This window comes from Meleagris gallopavo, chromosome 1 (genome assembly GCF_000146605.3).
Source record: "Meleagris gallopavo isolate NT-WF06-2002-E0010 breed Aviagen turkey brand Nicholas breeding stock chromosome 1, Turkey_5.1, whole genome shotgun sequence".
NCBI lineage: Eukaryota > Metazoa > Chordata > Aves > Galliformes > Phasianidae > Meleagris > Meleagris gallopavo.
Window position 1 is genome coordinate 87,634,961 of NC_015011.2, and position 21,120 is coordinate 87,656,080.

General features: G+C 35.7%; 1 protein-coding gene across 1 annotated transcript in view; it reads left to right on the forward strand.

Annotated features, from left to right (window-relative positions):
- NECTIN3 (nectin cell adhesion molecule 3) overlaps positions 1-19,183 on the forward strand; it is a 40,655-nt gene extending 21,472 nt beyond the window's left edge. The window contains exons 6-9 of the mRNA XM_031555359.1: positions 5,466-5,604; positions 6,742-6,823; positions 15,302-15,364; positions 15,914-19,183. Of these exons, the coding sequence (XP_031411219.1) occupies positions 5,466-5,604; positions 6,742-6,823; positions 15,302-15,364; positions 15,914-16,090 (461 nt within the window). The 3' untranslated portion in view covers positions 16,091-19,183. The remainder of the gene's footprint in view (positions 1-5,465; positions 5,605-6,741; positions 6,824-15,301; positions 15,365-15,913) is intronic.
- The last annotated feature ends 1,937 nt before the right edge of the window (positions 19,184-21,120 follow it).

The window sequence follows — 21,120 nt, forward strand, 5'->3', positions numbered from 1 at the left end:
ATACTTAGTACCTTGAACAATATCTGGTGGGGGAGTTTGTGAAGTAATTTATTCTGTGGCATAAACAATCTGATCGAATATTCCTAATTGCTTCCTGGAAAGGTAGGAGATGGGTTTTGTATAATGAACAGCATTCTTCCACAAGGGAGGTTAATTCTGAACCATGAACATCTAGTAGAAAAGCAGCTTGCTTTGAGTGCAAGACAGCTACTTAAATACAATTTTTCTTGGCACACTTGAAGGAAACCTCCTATCCTGCAGCACAGATCAAACCAAAATATACTGAAGTGGTTCAAAGCTTGTAGAAAGTGTAAGACTTGATAGTAACATGAACTTGAGAATGAAAAACTATTCTTTAGAACATACCCATCAACTTTGCTTTCTTATAAACCCTTAACTGATTTAGCTTGCATTGACATTCTGTGCCTTTTCTGTGTCTTGTCTACTTCTTTGCTCTTTTCATTAGATCCTCCTACTACTACCACTCGACTGCCCACGGTTCCCTGGCATCCTTCGACTGATGGCATCACAGGTTTAGCAACAGAACCTAGAATAATAGATTTCCCATCATCAACTTTGCCAGCAATGCAGGAAGACAATTGGGGTACTGTCATCGGTAGTGCTGTGGGTGGGGCTCTCTTCCTCATACTGGTCAGTGTTCTGGTTGGAATTATCTGCTATAGGAGAAGACGGACGTTCCGTGGTGACTACTTTGCTAAGAACTACATTCCACCATCAGATATGCAAAAAGAGTCTCAAATAGATGTTCTTCAGTCAGATGATGTGGATTCTTACCCTGACAGTATAAAAAAAGAAATAAAGCATCCAATGAACAGCTTAATATCTAAAGATTATTTAGAAGACCCTGAGAAACCAGAGTGGAACAATATAGACAATATTAACAGGTACCAGGAACGTTATGAAAGACCGATGGATTACTATGAAAGTGGAACACTGGGGATGAAGTATATGGGTGGGGTTTGTTACGATGACAATGAAGAAGACTTTGTTTCTCACATAGATGGCTCGGTAATATCCCGGAGGGAGTGGTATGTGTAGTAGCCACTGAAAACAAAACTTGTATTCACAGTTCGTTTCATTGGCTGATCACTTTCAGATTGTTTATACTTACATATGGGGAGGAATAAACTTTTTGAAATTGATTTTTTTTGGAAGGTTTTTATATTGTGACTTGACAACTGCAAATATTGAATTTGGGAGAAATGTATTTGAGCTGCTTTTTTTTCCCCTATGTTGTACTACTGTCTAAGATTTGAATTTGAAAGCGGAATGCTTATAATACTGGTTTATGTCAGAGGTTAAAAAAGAAAATCTAAATTAAAGTTACCAGTCAAACTTGTTAATGAATATGAAGTGGCTGTCTTGGGTCTCTGAACTTTAAAAAAAAAAAACAAAAAAACAAGTTTACAGAAGTGATTGAATAAAATTTTGTAGGGCATTTATTTTGCAGATGTAGTAAGTGAATTACTCAAATCTAGCTGCCATCTGTGGTAATCTTAATGCTTCTATAACAAATAATTTACCAGTTACGATGAGTTACAGTGGAATCAAAGCTTTATTTTTCTTTTTTTTTCTGCACAAAAATGAATACCTCTTAGCATTTTAATGAGCCTTCTTGTAACGATGTACTTAAAAGAAGTCATTGCACTGAAAGTAACTTATCTATGAACAAGGTTTTGAGGAGTAACTGTAAACTACTAAAAGGCTTGTTTGAATAAGAAAATTATTTTTGTATAGTCATTGATTTATAAATCCTAAGCTTGTGTGTGTGTGTATGTGTATATATGTATATGTATATGTGTGTGTGTATATATATATACACACATACATACATACAGTATGGCATTTTGTTAAGCCTGTACTTGTCAGGATGCCGGAATCCTTTATTGAACATCAGTCTCCTTTTGCAAGTACAGTGAACCCTTTCTGAAATGGGTATCTCAAATTTAAACTGGATGCAGTTAGTAAGAAAGGTCCAATGGATTTCTAAGCTGGAGGTGGAAGCGAACTTGAATATTTTTCTGGGATGCCAATAAACATTGTGTGCAAGAGGTGTCAAAATGTTCACTGGAGTTCATACAACCAGAAGCTAAAACAACGGTTTTACTCTGCTTCTGTGTAAGTTAGAATGTTTCCTTTGTTGAGAGTACCTAGAACTTCAGATTATTATTAGGGAAGTGAACACTTGTGCAGCTGCTTCACGTAGTGAAAACATGCAACGCAATGATGCAACTACAGAATCTAGTAAGACACAGCAATTGAGATAAAAATGTGCAGTCTTTGTACTGCAGTGGATTTGTTTTTGCTGCAAACAATTTAGTGTTTTAACAGTGTGCTTGAATTGTAGAAAAATGGAATCAGAATGAGAAGGAATGGTGTGAAAATGCCATTTTAAAATGTCTAACATGGAAAAAAAATGAAGCTGAGAAGTCTATTAGGATTTGAAGCATGAAAAAGCAAAAAAAAAAAAAACAAAACACTGAAATGAAATGTGTCACATGCTTGCAGCTACTTCATGAGTGGAGTTTCTTGCTGGAATTACTTTGCTATCCTCATGATCTCTGGTAGTTTTAAAGCATTTAGAGCTTTACAAAAATAGCTGTTTTGAGTGTTGTAGACAATACACTGTGATTGCATATGACTGCATGTCTTCAAAAAAAAAAAATTAAACAGTTTTAATTGAAATTCAAATGGAAAACCTTCCCTAAACAACTCAAGTTCACATCTGGATTAATGGAATACTGATGCATAAACCAAAGTCTCGAGAACGTTAGAAAATCATATTGTGTCAGTAGCTAGAGAGCAAACTCAGTTTGTTTCTAGCTGAGGGTTCTGATGCAAATTATTCCTAGAATAAAGAGACCATACCTCTCTTCAAATAACAGTACTCGATATGTCATCTTTAAAAGATGGTGTTACTTAAAAGCCGTACAACCATAAACATTTTCTCCACATGGGTTATCTTTTCTCTGTGGAGTTTTTTGTTGGTGTTTTTGCTTTTTAAAGAAAACATATATATTTAATTTCCATTGGTTAAGAAGTTGAAGTGTTTTGGTGTTGAAGCTGATAATAGGTATAGGGCATACAAGTGTTGCAATGTTTTTGTATATTATGTCTGTTTAAAGAAAAAAAAAGATTGTAAGTATAAATGGCTGTTGTGAATAAACTTTATTATATTCTCGAATATAGGTAGTGTTTAAAAAGTTTGACAGACATACTTAAAAGCGTAAAACCATAGGCATTAGGAGCTATTCTAATTAGACTGTTAAAACAGCTTTTTAGCATCTCCTCTTGGAGACCCTAACCTTTCAAAATGAGTTAGAAATTATTTAAAGACTGTGAACCTTAGGAATAAGGGATAGTTGCTTTCCATACAATTGCACTTCAAGCACTGTAGATGTGCTATGTAGGATAGAATTCAAAAAAGAACCACAGCAAGAAAAAGCATCCTCTTTACTCAGCTGCTGTAGTTCTTCTTTAACTATGTTTTGTAACTTCATTCCCATCTACTTACGCCTATTGGTGGTGATCGAAGAACGATGTAGCTGGTGCTATACATCTTAAGTGTTCTCTGACTTGTTATCTTGGCAAAGTAGTCTGGGTTTGTTATTGTTCATCTTGTTACACTGAAAATCTGTTATCTGGCCAAAGCAGTTCAGAAAAGTAAATTAAGTGAGCACTGCAATAATTGCACATTGCTTTTTGTGTACTCGACACTTATTTGGATATTGCGGTGTTTCTTGGATGGAAGCAAATGGGTGGCTACTTTTCTCACATCAGAAACAGAATTCTGTGTCTAAGCTTTTACTGAACCTAGTCCTATGTATTAACTTCTGACAACACTTCCTTAAATAAGATGGCACTGAGTGTAATCTAAATTTAAATCATTTAAAATGCAGCAGTTGAGCTTTCTGCTGTCTGATGTGCCCATTTTTTTTAATGAGAAGAGGGGAATTGAGGTTCTCATATATGATTCTTGTATATATACTGATATGTGACTGGCAAATAAGGCTTGTGTTAGGAAAGCTGGATGGTAAAAACAGTTGTCACCTAAAGCGATACATTACACTGATTTTTTTCTGTAATGTATTTGTTAAAATTAAGGGATAAAGTCATAAATTCACAAATTAAAAAAAAAAGCATACAACAACAAACACCATCATCTTAGTTCTTTTTAATACAGTTTTTTCCTGTTGCTTAAAAATGTAAGTGGTTCCAGGGGATTATTGTTGCCAGGTCTTTCATATGCTTTTTTCTTTTGAACTCAGGGATGAGTAAAGGGGTGCTTTAGTCCAGTATAAAATGATATTTGAACTGCTGAAGAGTAATTGATAAAACAGCTTATATAGTTGTTTTGTTTTTGGATATTTAGGCAGGTGAAAAGGCTCCTAGAGTTCCCTCAGCTAGGAAGCTAAATTCCTAGGATTGTTCATTGTTCAGAGAAAGGATACGAGTATTTCTGAAGGGAAATAAATGGGGTACATTGTGTTAGAAATGTAATTGCAGAGCTGTGTTAACTTGAAACGCTTTTGCTGCTATCTTTCTAATTCTGTATCAATACAGATCTGAACAGTTGTTGCTGTATGCCACTAGTAATTTACATGTAGTGGTTTTAATGAAGCCAGTGTGAATTATTCCTGTTGCACAACTTTTGGATAAATTACTGGAAGCTGGGAATGTTGAATGTAATGTTGAAGCAGAGCATGCTAGCAGGTTCACACTTACTTTTAGAAATCTTTTTACAACTTAGTGAATTCTTGGAGTAGCGAAACAAGTGCTGTTTAATGGCTGACGTGTGCTAATTCAATATGACAGTTTGTTAAGCATAAGATGTAGTACTGCTTTGGTCGAATGAAAAACGCTTTTTTAAAGAAAAAAAATGTTGCTGTTCTTCACACAGTCCCCCTTATAAAGTTTACTAGTACAAATGGCTGTTTCTCATAGCTTTAGGGTAGTAGAGAAACGTAGGTAGCCCTAGCAGTTGCTTTAAGTGTGAGCCAAGCATAAGTGAGTTTGCACTGTTCTTCACAGTATTTATTTTCTTGATTGCATGTTTCACTTTTTCCTTTCTGTAGACTTAGTTTGAAGAGATCACCGGTAATGTTATAGTGTTTCCAGTTTTTTTAATTAATACCTCGTACATGTAAATAGTGTGTATGTTCATCTTGCCTTGAAATTTAAAATTGGAGCACATAGCTAGTACTGTTTAAAAGTAGTCAATGAAATGCTAGAATTGATATTTGTGACTTAAGAAATTGCTTAATTTCACCAATTTTTGAAATGGGCGGCTGGAGCAAGGATCACAAGAGTGCTAGTACAGGAAGAGGCTTTCTGTTTGGTGGTGGAGAAAAGAGACCTTCCTCAGAGCAACACTGAAATAACTTGTTTGAGCATTGAAAGTATGTGAACTTCATAAAAGTGTAATCTGTGCTATCACATTGCAGATATGCCATTTAAGCAGACATCTTCTGTTGCTGTAGCAGGGGCTGTGATTGGAGCAGTCCTTGCTCTTTTTATCATTACCATCTTTGTGACAGTGCTGCTGACCCCAAGGAAGAAAAGACCATCCTATCTTGACAAAGTGTAAGTACGTACTGAATTTTTTTAATTGAGCACTGTGTGTAGAAAACACTTAGTCCATTTATAATTCAAATGACTGAGCTTCTTTAGAGTCTGTAAGTGATCATGACTTTAGGACTGTATTCAGGGTAATCACATGTAAAAATTATTTGCTTTTTTTTTAATGAAGAAACTGAGGATTTGTTTCAAAGGTAGTAAATATTCGTTTACATATTCTTCATCTTAGTTCTGTTTTCTCTTATATTTTTCTAATTGCTTAGAGTTTGAGCTAGAGGGTAGAGGGAGATCCATCTTGACTTGCCACAGACATAAGACTACTGGTTTATCATAACCATAGATCGGATATGAAAGTAAACGTTTGCTCTGTAGAAATAAAGGTCTGTTAAGATTTATCTTGCTGTGCATGTAAAATGAAGCAAGCCTATAGGTATGTATGCTCAGGAACAACTGACTTAATGTGTTTCCTGGCGCATTAGTTGTTAAGTTTCTGATACAGGCACATGGTTTCTTGTGTTAAGCACCTGATCTCCAGAGGTCCATTTCAACCCCCAGAATTCTGTGATATCATTGATATCATCTAGTCCAAACCCTCTTCTAAAGCAGATTCCCTGCAGTAAGTAGCACAGGAAAGTGTCCAGGTAGGTGATAAGGACATGCAAAACTAAGCAAACAAATTCTGGAGGGATTTAGTCCATGTAGCTACCATGTAGACCTGATTTGGAGCATGCATTAAAAAGTGATGGTGGTGAATATCTGTAAATAAGTTCTTGGGTTTTTTCCACATATACTGTAGACAGTTAACACTTGAATGGGAAATGATTATTCCTCATCTTTTAATGCTTATTGATGACTAGAATAATGTGCTTGAATCTCGATCTTGGAAGAAAAGTCAGGTGTTACCCTATAGATGAGAAACTTCTAAAGTGACTAGAAATAAGTGTTTGATGTCTGTCTCCATTAGATTTTTGTAGTTAAAGAATGTTTACATGAAGTCCTAGGCATTTAAGTTATTAACCTTTTGCTGAGAAAGCTCATAACCAATTATGTGCAAGACTTTGGTTACAAGCTTTTTCTGACCATTCAGCAGACTTTACAAATGTGGCTTGTCATCCTGTCATACCTTGATCTTTTTTAATACAGGATTGATCTTCCGCCCACTCACAAACCATCTTCACATGAGGAGAGAGCATTCTCTCTACCACAGAAAGAAACTATTATTCAGGTGAGTAAGGGATCATACGTAGAGATAGAAAGCGTTAACTTTGCTGAGTTACTTTGAATTTGCCTTGCTGATAATGTACAGAGACTGGTTGTTCATAACTGAAAGGTTTCTCAACAGATATGATATCTGAATGTTTATGTTCTTGGTGTTAATGTAGTCTTCAAAGATTTGGGAGCTGGTGGATAGATCCTTTTTGCATCTCTAGTACTGTTTGATAGACTTTGTTAATCCTGAAGTAGAAGTTACACTTGAGATTCTGTGGCGATTAAGGTAATATACATAGCTTGATTAAAAAAAAATCTGTTGTACAAGGAGCAGAGAGATATATTGGACTTCTCAAAAGACTTGAGCACTATGATCCTTTTTGCTGGTAACAATTGCCTTTTTGTAAGCTACTATGGTTTGAGTGGTTGGAATATTTTGGTATTGTGGCTTTGTCATTAACTCAGAATATGCTTTTTTGATTCTCAATGAGAATCACGAAATCACTGAAGTGTCTGCAATTATCTATCTGCTTCCTTTTTTACTTGAATATTAAATCAGCAACAAAAGATTCTACATTAACTCTGTGACAAGTACTTGAATTTTTAGTGATGCTATACAAATGACATTGGTCTGTGTTTCTTAAAACATCTGGCTGTTCTGGCTGTAGGCTGAAATGGAAGTCTCAGACATTGATGTTCTTAATAGCACTGGAAATTCTGTAGAAGAAGATCTACAAGTGATTGCTAGATACTAAACCTTCCAAATATGAATTGCCAATAAAAGCTTTCCTCTATTGCAAGTAATGAATAAAAGGAATGTTGTGCATTATAGATAAAAACCAGAGTAACAGTTGCTAGTGTTGTTGCTGAGTGAAGTGGGAATCTGAAATCTACCATTGCTAGTACAAAAGTGATTATATTGATCTGAAAGTCCAGAAAGTTTAATTGGCAAGAAACACAGTGAGTTTTCATCGTTTGGTCTTAATGATGGTGTAAAACATAAGGTAACAAAAACAATGCTTTTTGCTCTTCAGGTTGAGTACCTTCTTGTGCTTACAATGATGTAACTCTTCTGACATTACCGTAGTGAAGGCAATACTGATGGATCATACCTGTGTTAATACAGTCCTATACTTGAATTATGGTGAAAGATTATCTTGTGTACTTAATCAAAGGTATACACATATATCTTGTGTACCTATATCAAAGGTAACTATTTTGAGTTAACAGCACATCTGTAGTGCTGCCAAACAGTGAAGTGACAACAAAGAAATGCAGTTCTTTATCCTCTACAGGGATACTCAGAGTTTAGTTTATAATCTTTTCATGAATTTTCTGTTGTCTTTGAATTCTCTGTGGTGATGCTAACTGAGGATTCTGTTGGTGAATATTTCAGAACTAAGAAAAACTTCAGTTGACTAATTTTTGTTCAAAGAACAAAATGTTTTATTGAAATACATTTTACATATAAAAGAAAGTACTCATTTTCCTCAAACTGGGTATGTTTATAAGTTGGTTTGGGATAGTGGGGAGAGATCCAGTTTTCTTTGAAGCCAGATGTTGATTTTAAAAGCAAGAGATGTTGACATAACATTGTTAGCATACTTGTTTCTCTTTTCTGAAATTTGGTAAAGCTGGAAAAAAACCTGAAGCTGGAGGCTGTCTTCCTAGCTGTTAATGATACTACTCATAATCATGTACTGTCTGTTATGCTTGAGGCAAGTGCTTCTGCTTAATCTAACAGACATGTCAAAATACTACCTGTAGTCAAGAAGTGATTTGGTTGTATTGTTTTAAGAAGCCAGTAGTTGAATAGCTGTCAAGAGGGGGGAAAAAAACAAGTTAGCCTGTTACTGTGTCTTGTCTTGTTTGACAAAGTGTCTGTGCTAACCGTGCCATTGTTCCAAGTGCTGTCTGATCTGCAGTATCTGGACAGATGTGAGAAATGTGCTGGTGAGCCTCCACATAAAATATGTTCAGGTGAAAGCTTCCAGTAATGCTGAAAGGAATGGTGGATTAAGTGTTGCTGCATTGATGACAGCAATAGAACACATGAAATCTAAGCAGAAATCATAGACCACACAAAAGTGCAAATATAGAAGGATACTGAATTGAAATGGTGTCTTCAGCACACTCCAGTAGCTGAGCATTGTTTCAATTTAAGCTAATTGATATAATGTGCAGCTTTGTAAACTATTTCTATGGTTATTGTTCAAATCAAGCGCAGTAGTGTTTTGGGTCACATGAAGTGTTTCAGATGTAACTGAATAAGCTGAAGTTATCCTCTTTGTGTGGCAATAAAAGGTCTTTGAATTACATTTTATCTATATGGGAAAATTATTATTGGAAGTCATTTTTTCTATACTGAAGTTTGTGGATACCAATGTGTACATATTCCTATGATTCCTTTAAGAATTGAAGAATTATGGTTGGCCATGAAAGAGTGGTGGAGAGAAAAGTCCAAATCAAAGCGATATTAAATGGAACAAAGGAAAAAATGACTTATTTTTACTTGAATATATTGCTAGGAACTGAAACTTAAAAAACATACCTGAGACAGGAACTCCTTTTTCATTGTGAAAACAGTAGTTATGTCTGGCTTGACAGACCTTTCCAAAAAAAAGATACAAAATCACAAATGATGTATTTTATAATGCAATGCATGAATATTCAGATCTTGATGTACCAAGAAATTATTTGGGCTTTTTGTAGCAACAGAAATAAAGAAATACACTTCAGTACGTAATTCTGTATCTAGGGGTATGGCTTGAGACTTGAAACATCTAAGAGTACCTAATATACTTAGTTAAGTATTGTGGTTTAGCCTGAGAGGTGGCTCAGCACCACACAGTTCTTCACTGACTTCTACCCCCACTCCACAGTGGGATGTGGGGAGGAAACAACCAAGTAGAACTTGTGGATTGAGGAAAAAAACTATTTACCGAGATAGAGGAAAGGATAATTATGACAAATAAAGATATGTATGTAGCAAGTGATGCAAAAGCAGTTGTTCACCTCCCACAGGCTGATGTTTAGCCATTTCCCCCAAGCAACTTGAGAGAGAGGTGAACTTCAAAGACCCTTCAAAGCAGCTTCTGTGTGATGTCATGGTATGGACTATCTCTCTTCCCCTGTTTTGAAAAGGAATACTTCTATTGCCATTAAAGAACTTTAACATTTGGTTGGATAGCTTAGTGTCTTAATTTCAGCTGGCACAAAAGTTGTTTCCTTCATAGACTCTGGCATGATGCTGTGTTTTGGTTCTAGGAGAAAAAACAATGTTGATAACACATTGGTGTTTATAACTGCTAAGCAGTGTAGTTCAGAGCCAAGGCCATTCTCAATGAGGGGCCCAAGGAGCTGGAAAGAAACAGAATTAGGACACCTGACAAACAGACTGTGAGCTTGTATAACACAGTTAAAAGCGTAAAATTGTGTAATGACCCTGAATGGATGACAGTATTTTTGGATCCAATTTAAAAAATAATAATTCTTGGTAGTCTCAATTAAATAGCATAGTCTTTGTTCATTTATAGATTTACTCTTTTGCGTTCTTCTAGTTTTTTTCCTGATGGTCTTAATACAGGTGGGTCTTCCTTGAGGGAAAAGCAAGCATTGCTTTAGACAGAAAGAACTGTTCAGGCAAGCAAGATAGAATAGAAGAAAACGGGAAACGTAAATAGATAGTCATCTATACTGATGAAGGATCCTAAAATAGGAGTAAAACATCAAACTGATAGGGAATAGGTAGGGAGTAGCACTGAGTCTTCTATTAATGGACTTTGAATATATGAAGGCAATTTATGCTGTATGGGATGGATTCCCATAAATAAGAATTGTTAAATGTTGTTGGGATTAGATAGGACATATTTATAATCTAAATCAGAAAGGATGAGGGATAGAAAAGTGCAAGATGAAGATGTTAGTGAGGTATTTGGTTTAATTCTTTAAAGGACTGTTTGAGAGAGTACAATTAGAGTAAAATTCAGTGCTCTGATGAAACACTGAAATACATGAAGATAAGCAAATGGAAGCTAGTGTACACAGAAGAGTTTAAAGCACCAGGTATGTAGTGTACTTCTTTATGTAAGCACTGTTGGGTAGATCAGCACTAGTTCCCTTTGACAGAATATGATTCTGGACTGTCACTTGCTCCATGGCAGTAACATGTGGAATTCCAGTCTCTTGTAGTAAGTGTTGTTTTCATGCCCTTTGAAAATATTTCCTCTGTCAGCGACTTTAACTGAATAAATGATCCCAGTGGAACTTTCTGTTCTGGCTTCCTAGAGTTAGCCTTAGTCATGTCTAAATCCACTGTTGGTAGAAATTCTAGGGCACGTGGATGGACTTTTTCTCCTCCTAGAACCACTCTTTATGTGGTGAATTCATGTTGTTAGCACTAATGTGAAAGAGCACTGCATTTCCTAGTTAGCAGTAAATCATAGTTTGCATTGAACTATGGATTACAATCTGAGAATTTAAGTTTTAAAAAAAGTATGACTTTGCAGTGGTGGGAAGGGAAGAGTTAATTGGAAATAAAAAGCAGGAAACTTGACAAAAGTTTGGGGAAAAAATAGGTCTGTGAAGACAGTGGAAAAGAATAGTGAAGGAATAGGGGAAAAAAAACATGATATTTTTCAGCTTGTTTCACCATGCATTAGCAGATTAGGTTATAAGTTAAGTAGGCCAAAAGAACTTAAGGAGTGATTATACCACTAAAGTATTATATATCACTAAATGAGTGATTTCCACTAAATGTGGAAATAATAGAGAATTGAATTGCTTGCTTAGAAGGACATTACAGGTTTTATTTTTGTAAACCTAAGATTAAGAGGGAAAAGAAAAAATGGAATAACTTCTGGATATTCTATATCACTTGTTATATTTTAAATCTGTAAAAGTTTGAAGAATGGGGTTCCAAGGGACTTAAATATCTGGGCAAATGTGTTCTCTGTAATGTGTGCAATGTATTTGGTGAAGCACAGAAAAGGGACAAGTAAGCATTTGTTACTAAAATAGCAGAACTCTGTCTTCCAGATATACTCAAATTAAAGGTAAGTATATAAAAATACACAAGATGAGAAGTGGCATTTTGCTTGAAAAGGTATTCTAAGTTAAGTCTTAGTTCAGCAGTTTCTGTTTGGAAGTTTCTTGTATGTTCCTCTTCAGAATAAAGTGTTCCTCTCTTTTTGGTGCTTTTGTTCTTTGCTTAGGGGTAAATCAGGCATTTTTAGACCTGGACTCTTTTTCTTAGTCCAAAGCTCTAACTTTCTGTGAACGTTGTGTTTAAACTGATGAGTGCTGTAACTAGTAACCGCATGGGAATATTTTTCAACTTGTGTATGTACATAGCCTGCTCTGAACAGTGCCTCCTATTTATTGCCAAGGAAACAGCAACAGAGCACAGTAACACTACTTGATAGAGCAAATTCTTCACTACAAAATACCATTCTTTCAACATAGGCAGCACCATCAGCTGTGCATTTTTGCTAGCGATGAACAAGAGCCTGTGTGCCTACCCTGTCAAAATAGGAACTAGCAGAGGTGACTTGCTGTTGCCGCTGTAGAAACACCACCCTCCACCTCACTGTGCTCACGTCCACTGTTTGGTCTCCATCAATGTTCAAGTTTCAATGAATGTCAAGGAGTGCTGTTTTTTCCACGTGGAGGAATTCAGTGATACATCTTTGCTTCATATGTACTTCAATGTGAGACACCACTTGGTCAGACTGCCCCTCCGCTGCCATCTGTCACACGGCAACAACGTATAATGGAATCTTGGCAGGAAGGTTCAGTATCTACTGCCACGTGATTAACAACCACCTCTGATGTAGTGGGGCAACATAATAATGTAGGAGACAACAGCAGTTCTTATAGGCAGATGCTAAGAACAGTAAATTGTTTGACTTGAAGTTGTGAAGAGGAAGCTGTATCCAACTAAGTAGTTTTTTTTATGAACAGTACACAGTTATAGCCTCTTTGTACTTTGTTTTGCAATGAACCCCTTTATAGAAATTAGCTCTATATAATTTGATGGTTATTTGTTAGCTTTGATAATTTTTAATGATTCTTTTGCTTCCTGTGCAGTGCAGTTGCCATTGTCCTGTGGAGATAGTTACAGGCACCATATCTTTGTCAGCTGTTTCTTTCTTTTGTCATTTAATCCTATAATTACTAAGATTGTGCTCTGGTTGTCCACAAAGTTTCACTTTTCAAGACCTTTCTCTCAGGCCATTGACTACATAACCTCAAGCTACATTCTGGTTGCCTTTGGTCTCATAGCCTATTCCATGTTCCAGTAATGTTTTTCAGCTGTTTGCCTGTTTGGTCCCCTTGAAGTTGCTGATGGCCAAACAATGGTGAAGCTGTGAAATGGACTAGTGACAGACTTGAACTAAAGCAAGTAGTCACTCTGCCTGTTAAGACAGAATATGTATTTGCAGAAATGTGCTTAAATATTAAGAAAGCTTGCAAATAGAAAAATAAAAGGTAGCCCACTGTAGGAAAATTGCTTGTAGTCCAAGCAGGTTTTGAATAGCATCTCCACTAGCTGTTCAGGCAAGATATAGGTGATTGTACTTTAACCAAATGTCTGGATGAGCTCTGGAAGTTCAGTTCTATCATAATTTTCTAGCTTGTTTTCAAGAGCATGCTATATCACTATATCAGCCTGCAGTGCTGGTTTTCTAATAATAGATGATACCAGTAACTTTTACTTGCTCTATATGTGCATGTTAACCATATGCTGTTAACTATTGATAATGAGCTAGCTACATTTAGCTTTTTCTTCAGATGTGTAGGTGACTTTAAGCCTAGCTTATTATGGAGTATTTATGTACTTCATTATGGTTTTAGTTATCATTAATATGTAATGCATACACTAAATAAACCACAATTATGTCCTACTTATAGCAGTAGTAATAATCACCATCTGTTTCAAAAGCAGTATGACAACACATAGCGACTTAGTAAAATAGTATTTTCTTTCATTGTTACATCTTCATTCTTTAAGATGTTATTTATCCCTTATTGAATATTCTAATGGTCAGGTGTAAAATCTTTGTTTTAGCATTTTTTGTGCTTGTGTAACTATTGATACTTTTGCTCTGTCTGCTAGCAGGTACACTTAAATCATGAGGCTTGCTTACTCTAACATTTGTTTGCTATGTATGTTGCATCTGAAAGTATGAAAACAGACACGAAGCTCCTAATATGTGCAGTAACAGTTGTGTTATGAAATATATGAGATACAAGTAGGGCAGAGAGCAATAACTGTATGCTATCGGAGAAGCTCTATTTTCACTGCTTATCTTGGAGAAAAGTGTTGGATAGGATAGTAATCGTCCAAGTCTTTGATAAGTAGATTGATATAAGTTTTAAGACTGCTTTATTGCTGTAATATGTTTGTGGTGCTGATGAGCTTGGGAACTTCAGTGTTAAGCTGTCTGTAAAAAAACAAACAAAAAAAACTGTGTTAATCTTGGTCATGATGCTGTTCTTCAACCAATGAAGGGCAGAACTGCAGAATTGATTTTAGCTACTTTTGAGAGTAGTATGAGTGATCAAATCGGATCCAGTCAAGTAGACAAAGTTGTGGGTATTCTTCTGTTACATTACCAGTGTTCTAAAGGACTGGTTAGTTTAATTAAGCAGAGGGCCCTTGAGTTAGAGAAGTTCTTACTTCTGCATATGGTTAGAGAGAAGGGATGCCATCCAGAGGGACACCTGGACAGGCTTGAGATGTGGGCCTATGCCAACCTCATGAAGTTCAGCAAGGCCAAGTACAAGATCCTGCAGCTGGGTGGGGGCAATCCCAAGCACATAATAATTTGAAGACAGACTTTAAGGGACAAGTTTTGGCTTTGTGGAACAAGATCATAGGAAAAGATCTAGGTAGCATGGATTGCCAATAGGAAAACTAATCAGCAAAGCAGACTTAAGTAGATGAGCTACAAATATATCTATGCTGCTTTAATCAACAAGGCAAAAAACAATTTGATTTGTTTGGGATACTGCCACTAGAAAATTGTATTTTTCTGAAGAGAAGGCTCTACTTATTTGCTTCTCAACTTGATGAAATTATGTTGTTCCCTTCGACTTTCGGTAGTATACAGTTAAATTGCTTTTCTGTTAACTACTTCTGTGTATTGTCAAACTCAGCATTTATCCATATAGCTGTGGAAACTTTACCATGGTTTGAATTTCACTTTAACCTATTCTGTCTAAGACAGATGTCATAAATTAAAGCTTTTTAATCTCTTCAACATGCCTGTGTTGAAAGTAAAAATAAAATACATGAAAATAACATTTCTAAACTGACAATAGCATTTTGCTTCCCAACAGAGACAAGTTGGTAAGAAGTATTTTAAAAGGTGTTAAGACGCTTTGCAATGCCAAATGCATTTTGTGATGAGTAGTGTTTTTTATGCAAAATGAATCTGTTCTACAGTGTTGAGTTTTGACTTGCTTCCACTATAACTTGTTTTTTTTCCAGAAAGAACATCTTGCTTTGCAAAGTCAGTATGGAGAGAAAGATGCTGGAAACTTGCAGCGCATGGTAAATATTCAGATATCTTGAATTCTAAATCAAAGCCTTGATTTCATCATGTTTCTTAAAATAGGAAGATATTTCCTGCTAGGAAAAACAAAATATTTGGCCATCCTAGTCAGTAACTATTGGGTACGTGGATCTGCTATCCCTCAGTGGAATGGGTCAGTATCACTTCAATATCCGGTGTGTCCTAGTTTTGCTGACTAATTTAAATGCATGAACACTAGAACTTCCAAGTTCTTGTTTGAGGAGAAAAAACATAACAAAATACAGGAATGTTTGACAGATGCTTTCATAATTCTGTGTTTTGAATTAGAGTTTGAATTAGAGTTTGAATTAATGTCCTTTGAAACATATTTTGACATCAACTAAATAGTTACTAACATTTTTTGTCATCTAACAGTCTTAGTGGTTGGAGTTATTAAGTTCATGCTTCTGAATTTTTAGGATTATTTTGGAGATCATTGGCTTTCATTTTCATTAAAACTAACAACATTAGGTACTGTAAGCTCTATACATGAACTATAAAACTGTTTACTACTTGTGTGTGCTTAGAAAGCTGTGAATGAAAGGCAACTTATCTGCGAGGCTGAAGAGCTACAGGAACAACAATGTCTTCAGCATATGTACCCTGTTTATCAGCAGACGTACTACAAAAATTGGAACAGCGGACACCCTCAAAACTCTGGACCTGGAAGAGTCTACATCAATCCGAGGGAGCACTATGTATGATTATGTATACTGATGCTAACTTTTAAGATGTGAGGTTTTGCATACTTACTGACCATAGGACCAATAAGTCTTGTTGGCTTCCATTTCTAAAACAATTGCTTCTTTTTTTCCTGTGGGGAAAAAATTGCATGGCAGTTCTGTATATGGAATTTGTGACTTAAACTTGCTTCTAGCGTTTTGTATGTATTTTATTAGTTACAGCACAATGTCAACCTGCCAAAAGAAGAGAGAGCTATCTAGCTTTATTATTTATCCCTTATAGACTTAAGAAGTATAATTTACAGTTCAGTTAGTTGACAGACAACAAAATGTGCTGCCCTTGTTATGTATGATTCCATAGGGAATGTTTTCCCTTTAAATGGATATTTTGAGATTACTAACTTTTACATAAGTAAGATAAATACTGTCAAGGGAATTGGATCCATGGTGACATGAGTAGTCTTAGGCTGTGAATCAATTCCTTTGCATCTTAGAAAACTTGAGATAATTACCATTTTGACTAGCCTTAGCAACTGGTTTTTCCACTGCCTCTACCTCTCTGAGTCAAATGAGCAACTAAACTACCTCTCAAGTACTAAATTACTGTTTTATAAAATGTTAGGTGTCTTCTCACCTTGTAAAAATAGATGTGATTTCCTTACATCATCAGAAGCTTTTCTCCTTTTCATCTGGATCTTGGCTGTGAATCAATGTACTTCTTTATTATAGTTTCAGGTAGATCTATGAAATTTATTTGCTGGACGAGGATTAGGAGATAAAACTATCTGAAAGTGTCTTACATTTAAGTGCATATTAACTACAAATTACTGTTTAGCCTTCTTCCTTAGTGAAGTGTTGTGGAGTTTCTTCTTGCTTGGCAGTCAATACATTTTATGCTCTTTGTGGTAAAACTACTGCCGTGAGGCATTCTCATGTCTTAGCAAGATAAGGAGAGCTTTTCTAGTCTTCAAGTTTCCAGCACCATTTTCTAATCTTAGCCAGTACTATGAAATAACTGCTGAGTGTCCCAATGCCTCCAGTGCTAACGTTATTCCAGATAAATTTTTATCATTGTGGATAATGGTTGAAAAAACTTGCTCAGGATCTTCTTAAGGAGGGGGGAAAAAAAAACAAAACAAAACTTTCAGAGTAAAATAAATATTCTACAGGTAAAAAAAAGTGTATATTTGTATTAATGCCAAAATGAGGTCATGGGACTTCTTATTCTTGCTGTTTTAAAATACTTCACGTTGCTGACTGGAATTACTCAGAGAAACTTGCATGTAAATACAGAACGATGATTTTCAGTCAAATTACTTTAAGACAACATTAACTATGTCTCTTTCTGGACTAATTGTTGTAACAGATTGAACATTGCTTCTGTAATATTTGTGTTTTTTTCTCAAAGGCATTTGAAATTTTTAACATAGGAAAGAGTCACCATTGTAGAAGCAATAGAATTGAAAACTGATAGGTATAGTTAAATGTGCTACAAGCAGAATGCTTTTATGGAAATTGTATTCATCTCCATTATAGTGAAGCTAATGACATCACTAAGTACAATAGTGTTAGGTAAATACGTCTAGGTTGTTACAGGAAGCAGCTAGAAGCTGATATGTTCATATGTTCATGTTCTGGAACTGGATGTTCATTCTTTTCTTAGAAAGCAGCTTGCTTTTGTATAAGTTGCTCCAAAAGTAATGTTTGCCATTAATTTACATGGGAACTAAGATGGATAAAAAGAGCAGAACAACACTATTTGATAAAGCAAATTCTCAGCTACAGAACACTTGTCAACAGTCATCACCATTATCTAATTAGCATGGATGAGCTAATGGATGAGTTAATGGAGGCACTCTTCATTTCATGGTGTGGCAGCAGTGCATGTCTGTCTGGAATGTGGCTTCTCTTTCATGTTGTTGTAGCCACTGCAGAAACGTACCACCTACCACCTCACTGTACTCACATCCGCTGTTTGGTCTCCATTAAATGTTCAGTAAGCATCAATGAATGTCAGTGGGTGCAATTTTTTTCTGCATGGAGGAATTAGTGGCGGACCTCTACTTCATACAAACTTCCACATCAGATGCCATTTTGTCAGTCTGCCCCTCTGCTGCCATACCACCATCTGCTCTGGTGTCATGGGTCAACATAATAAAATTGGAGGCATTATTTTGGTGCAGCCTTCTTATATGATGTAGTTTAAGTTGATAGCTAAAGGAGAGGTGGAGTAAATTGTTGGTAAAGATTATGTTTGGGAGCTGTTTTGAACAACTGAAAACTTGCTCTTATGGACTAATGAGCGTGCTCATTTGAATTCTGAACTATTCTCAGCTTGAAACCTGCTATGTTTGAGACTTGAATAAGGTCTTTTGCATCCACAAACTTTTCCAGTGTCAGTTGTTTTCTGATAATTAAATATCACTGAGCAAAGCTTCATATGAAAATGTTTTGAATATGCATTACAGGTGGTTCAGAACTTGTATTGTAGTAATGCTTACACTAAATTTGTTAGTTCAATATGATGCTCAGTAGCTGATAACTTCCTATTATGTTGACAGACTGGGATTCTGAACTTACACTTTATTTCTTGGTTGCAAGTATTTTGTTATGAAGAGTTTGAAACGGTAGGGTGAGGAGGAGAATAATGTTGTCAATGAAATTTTTAATTTGAAAAGAGTACTAAGAATGTGAGTGTATCCTTAAGGAAGATGTAGTCTGCCTGTGTTGCTCAAGTTACATGGGGGGTCTGGGTGGGGGGGACCCATAGAAAGTCTTGCAAGCCGCCTGTTAGCATGTACTTTTCCCTAAAGTAGTCAGGAAAATACATTACTATGGTTATTATCTGTGAAGACTTCTTTTTGTAATCCATTCAGGGATGTTTAGAATATGTTTTCTGAGATGTTGCTTACAGTCTTGTGTGTGGCTAGATGTTGTGGGGTGGAGATTTTGCAGACAGCTCTTTAAATATGAGAGTATATAATAGGTAGGATTTTGCACAGAAATTGCACACTTAGAAATTTCTGCCTTTTTAAGGTTTAGAAAATGTCTTATTTTTGTACATATTCAAATGTTTGTATTTTGGACTATGGCTTAAATAAAAAATATACAAAATAAAAGCTTTTATTGTTGTTTGGATTTAAGATTAAGGTGTTAAAAATGCAGCCAGTTTCTTGGCATGATATGTTTCTTCATCTCTGGTTGTGTAGTTGAACTTTATGACTTTTTTCTAGCAGTACCACTTATGAATGTCAGTGATGATGGGTACTGAAATGGAATGCTTTGTCAACATTTGTTTTATTTAATAGGAGTACTTGTGTAAACTCAACTTTGATCCTCAAATCTATTTAGTGAGCTTTGTATTCTCTATACATCTGTGCATTTAACAATTTTGTTTGTTGCATGCGTCTAAGTGTGGTAATGTGCGAGCATGTAAATCACATAATGATTCTTGATTGAGTGCATGATAGCCACTGACTTTGGGATGACAGTTGATACCTGATATTTTTTGAAGATACCATAGTATTTTGTGTCTCTGTGGAAAATAAAGTGGGAAGAAAAAACCCACACAGCTGACCAAGTAGGAAGCTGATAGGAGCTTCCATACAAGTGTTGAAAGCCCAGTCTGAGGCTAACTGAGGTGTTGCTACTCCTTACTCGAGGAATGAAGTGAGGCTAGAGAATATTAATTGTTGAGGATTGTGCATCTGGGTAGTGCTTGCTCTCTCAGGGTTGTTTTAGTTCTATTATAGAGCTTGTTTTGTTGCTCTGATTCGCATCAGTAAATAATTAAAATATGAACAGACTCTCTTAATTAGAGGTATTATTGAAACCTTTCAAATAATTGTTTTAATTATTGAGTGTTCCCATAAGCTAACAGAATGTCTTCTGTTCTTTCTTCCCATGCACTGGTCTCTGAAATCAGAATAACTACACACTTGTTTTAGTGCAGGGTGAGTGAAATCTTATGGGTATTTATACAGACACTTGGGAAAAGACCAACTTTTCTATAAGGAATTCTATAAGGAATTCCAAAAGGTTAGTATCTGAAGAGAGCTGGTCAAGGGATAAGAGATGGAATTCAGCCTGATACATTGTTTATTACAGTTTAATACATTGTTTAACTCTGCATGCTTGGTACTCTAACAGTGATGATGTTTATCTTCTAGCTAGTCCCTAATTTTAAATCTCTGATATAGACGTGAAGTTACCAGAAACACCTTTTTGTTTTGTTTTTGCCTCATTTATTCTGCTGTTATTAAAATGCTTTTTTTTTTTTGTTAATAAAACTCAAAGCAAACACATGCAGCTAGTTGCTCTACCAATAGTATTATTTCATCTTCAGTTGAAACAGTAAATATTGAGATGATGTTTTCCTAGTAGGACTGAACAGTTAAAGAAAGCTGAAGGTTACTGACAGGTAAGTGGTTACTACTAATGCGCTCATTAGGTCTGCAATTCTGATATAACTGTTCAGTGGTGTTCAATTTGTACAGTTGGTTACGGGATACATTGAGTAATAAAAAAAAAAAAAAAATGTTATGACCATGGTGATGTTTTGGCAGCTGCATCCTTTCAAATGATTTTCATGTCCTTAAGAATAACTTCTCCCTGTTTTTTGGTTGCTATTTGAGAGAACACTGCGTGTACTGTGACGTTGATTGGGACAGAAGAAAAGGAAACACTGTTTCCTGAGCTATGACCCTTTGAAAAAAGATAAATGAAATTGTAATGTGCCTGGAAGCAATCTGACATTGTTCCAAAGAAACCTAGGCTTCCTTTTAGCCTTTGTGAAGTCTGAAGATGCATGGTTGTTTAATTGTTAAGTGAAGCATTGTTGCATCTCAGTCAAGCTCCTGTTCTAATCCTGCATTTTCTTGTAAGTATCCTGCAGATAACAAGAAAAAAATATCCTGAAAGGGGAACAAATTTCTTTTATTTCTGTCCTGTTTCAAATTTGTTCTTGGTCAGTATTGTTACACATTTTTTTTCCTTTAATAGTTGTCTGGAATGTAATTCAGCTGTGATTTTTTGTAGTGAGCTGGACATTA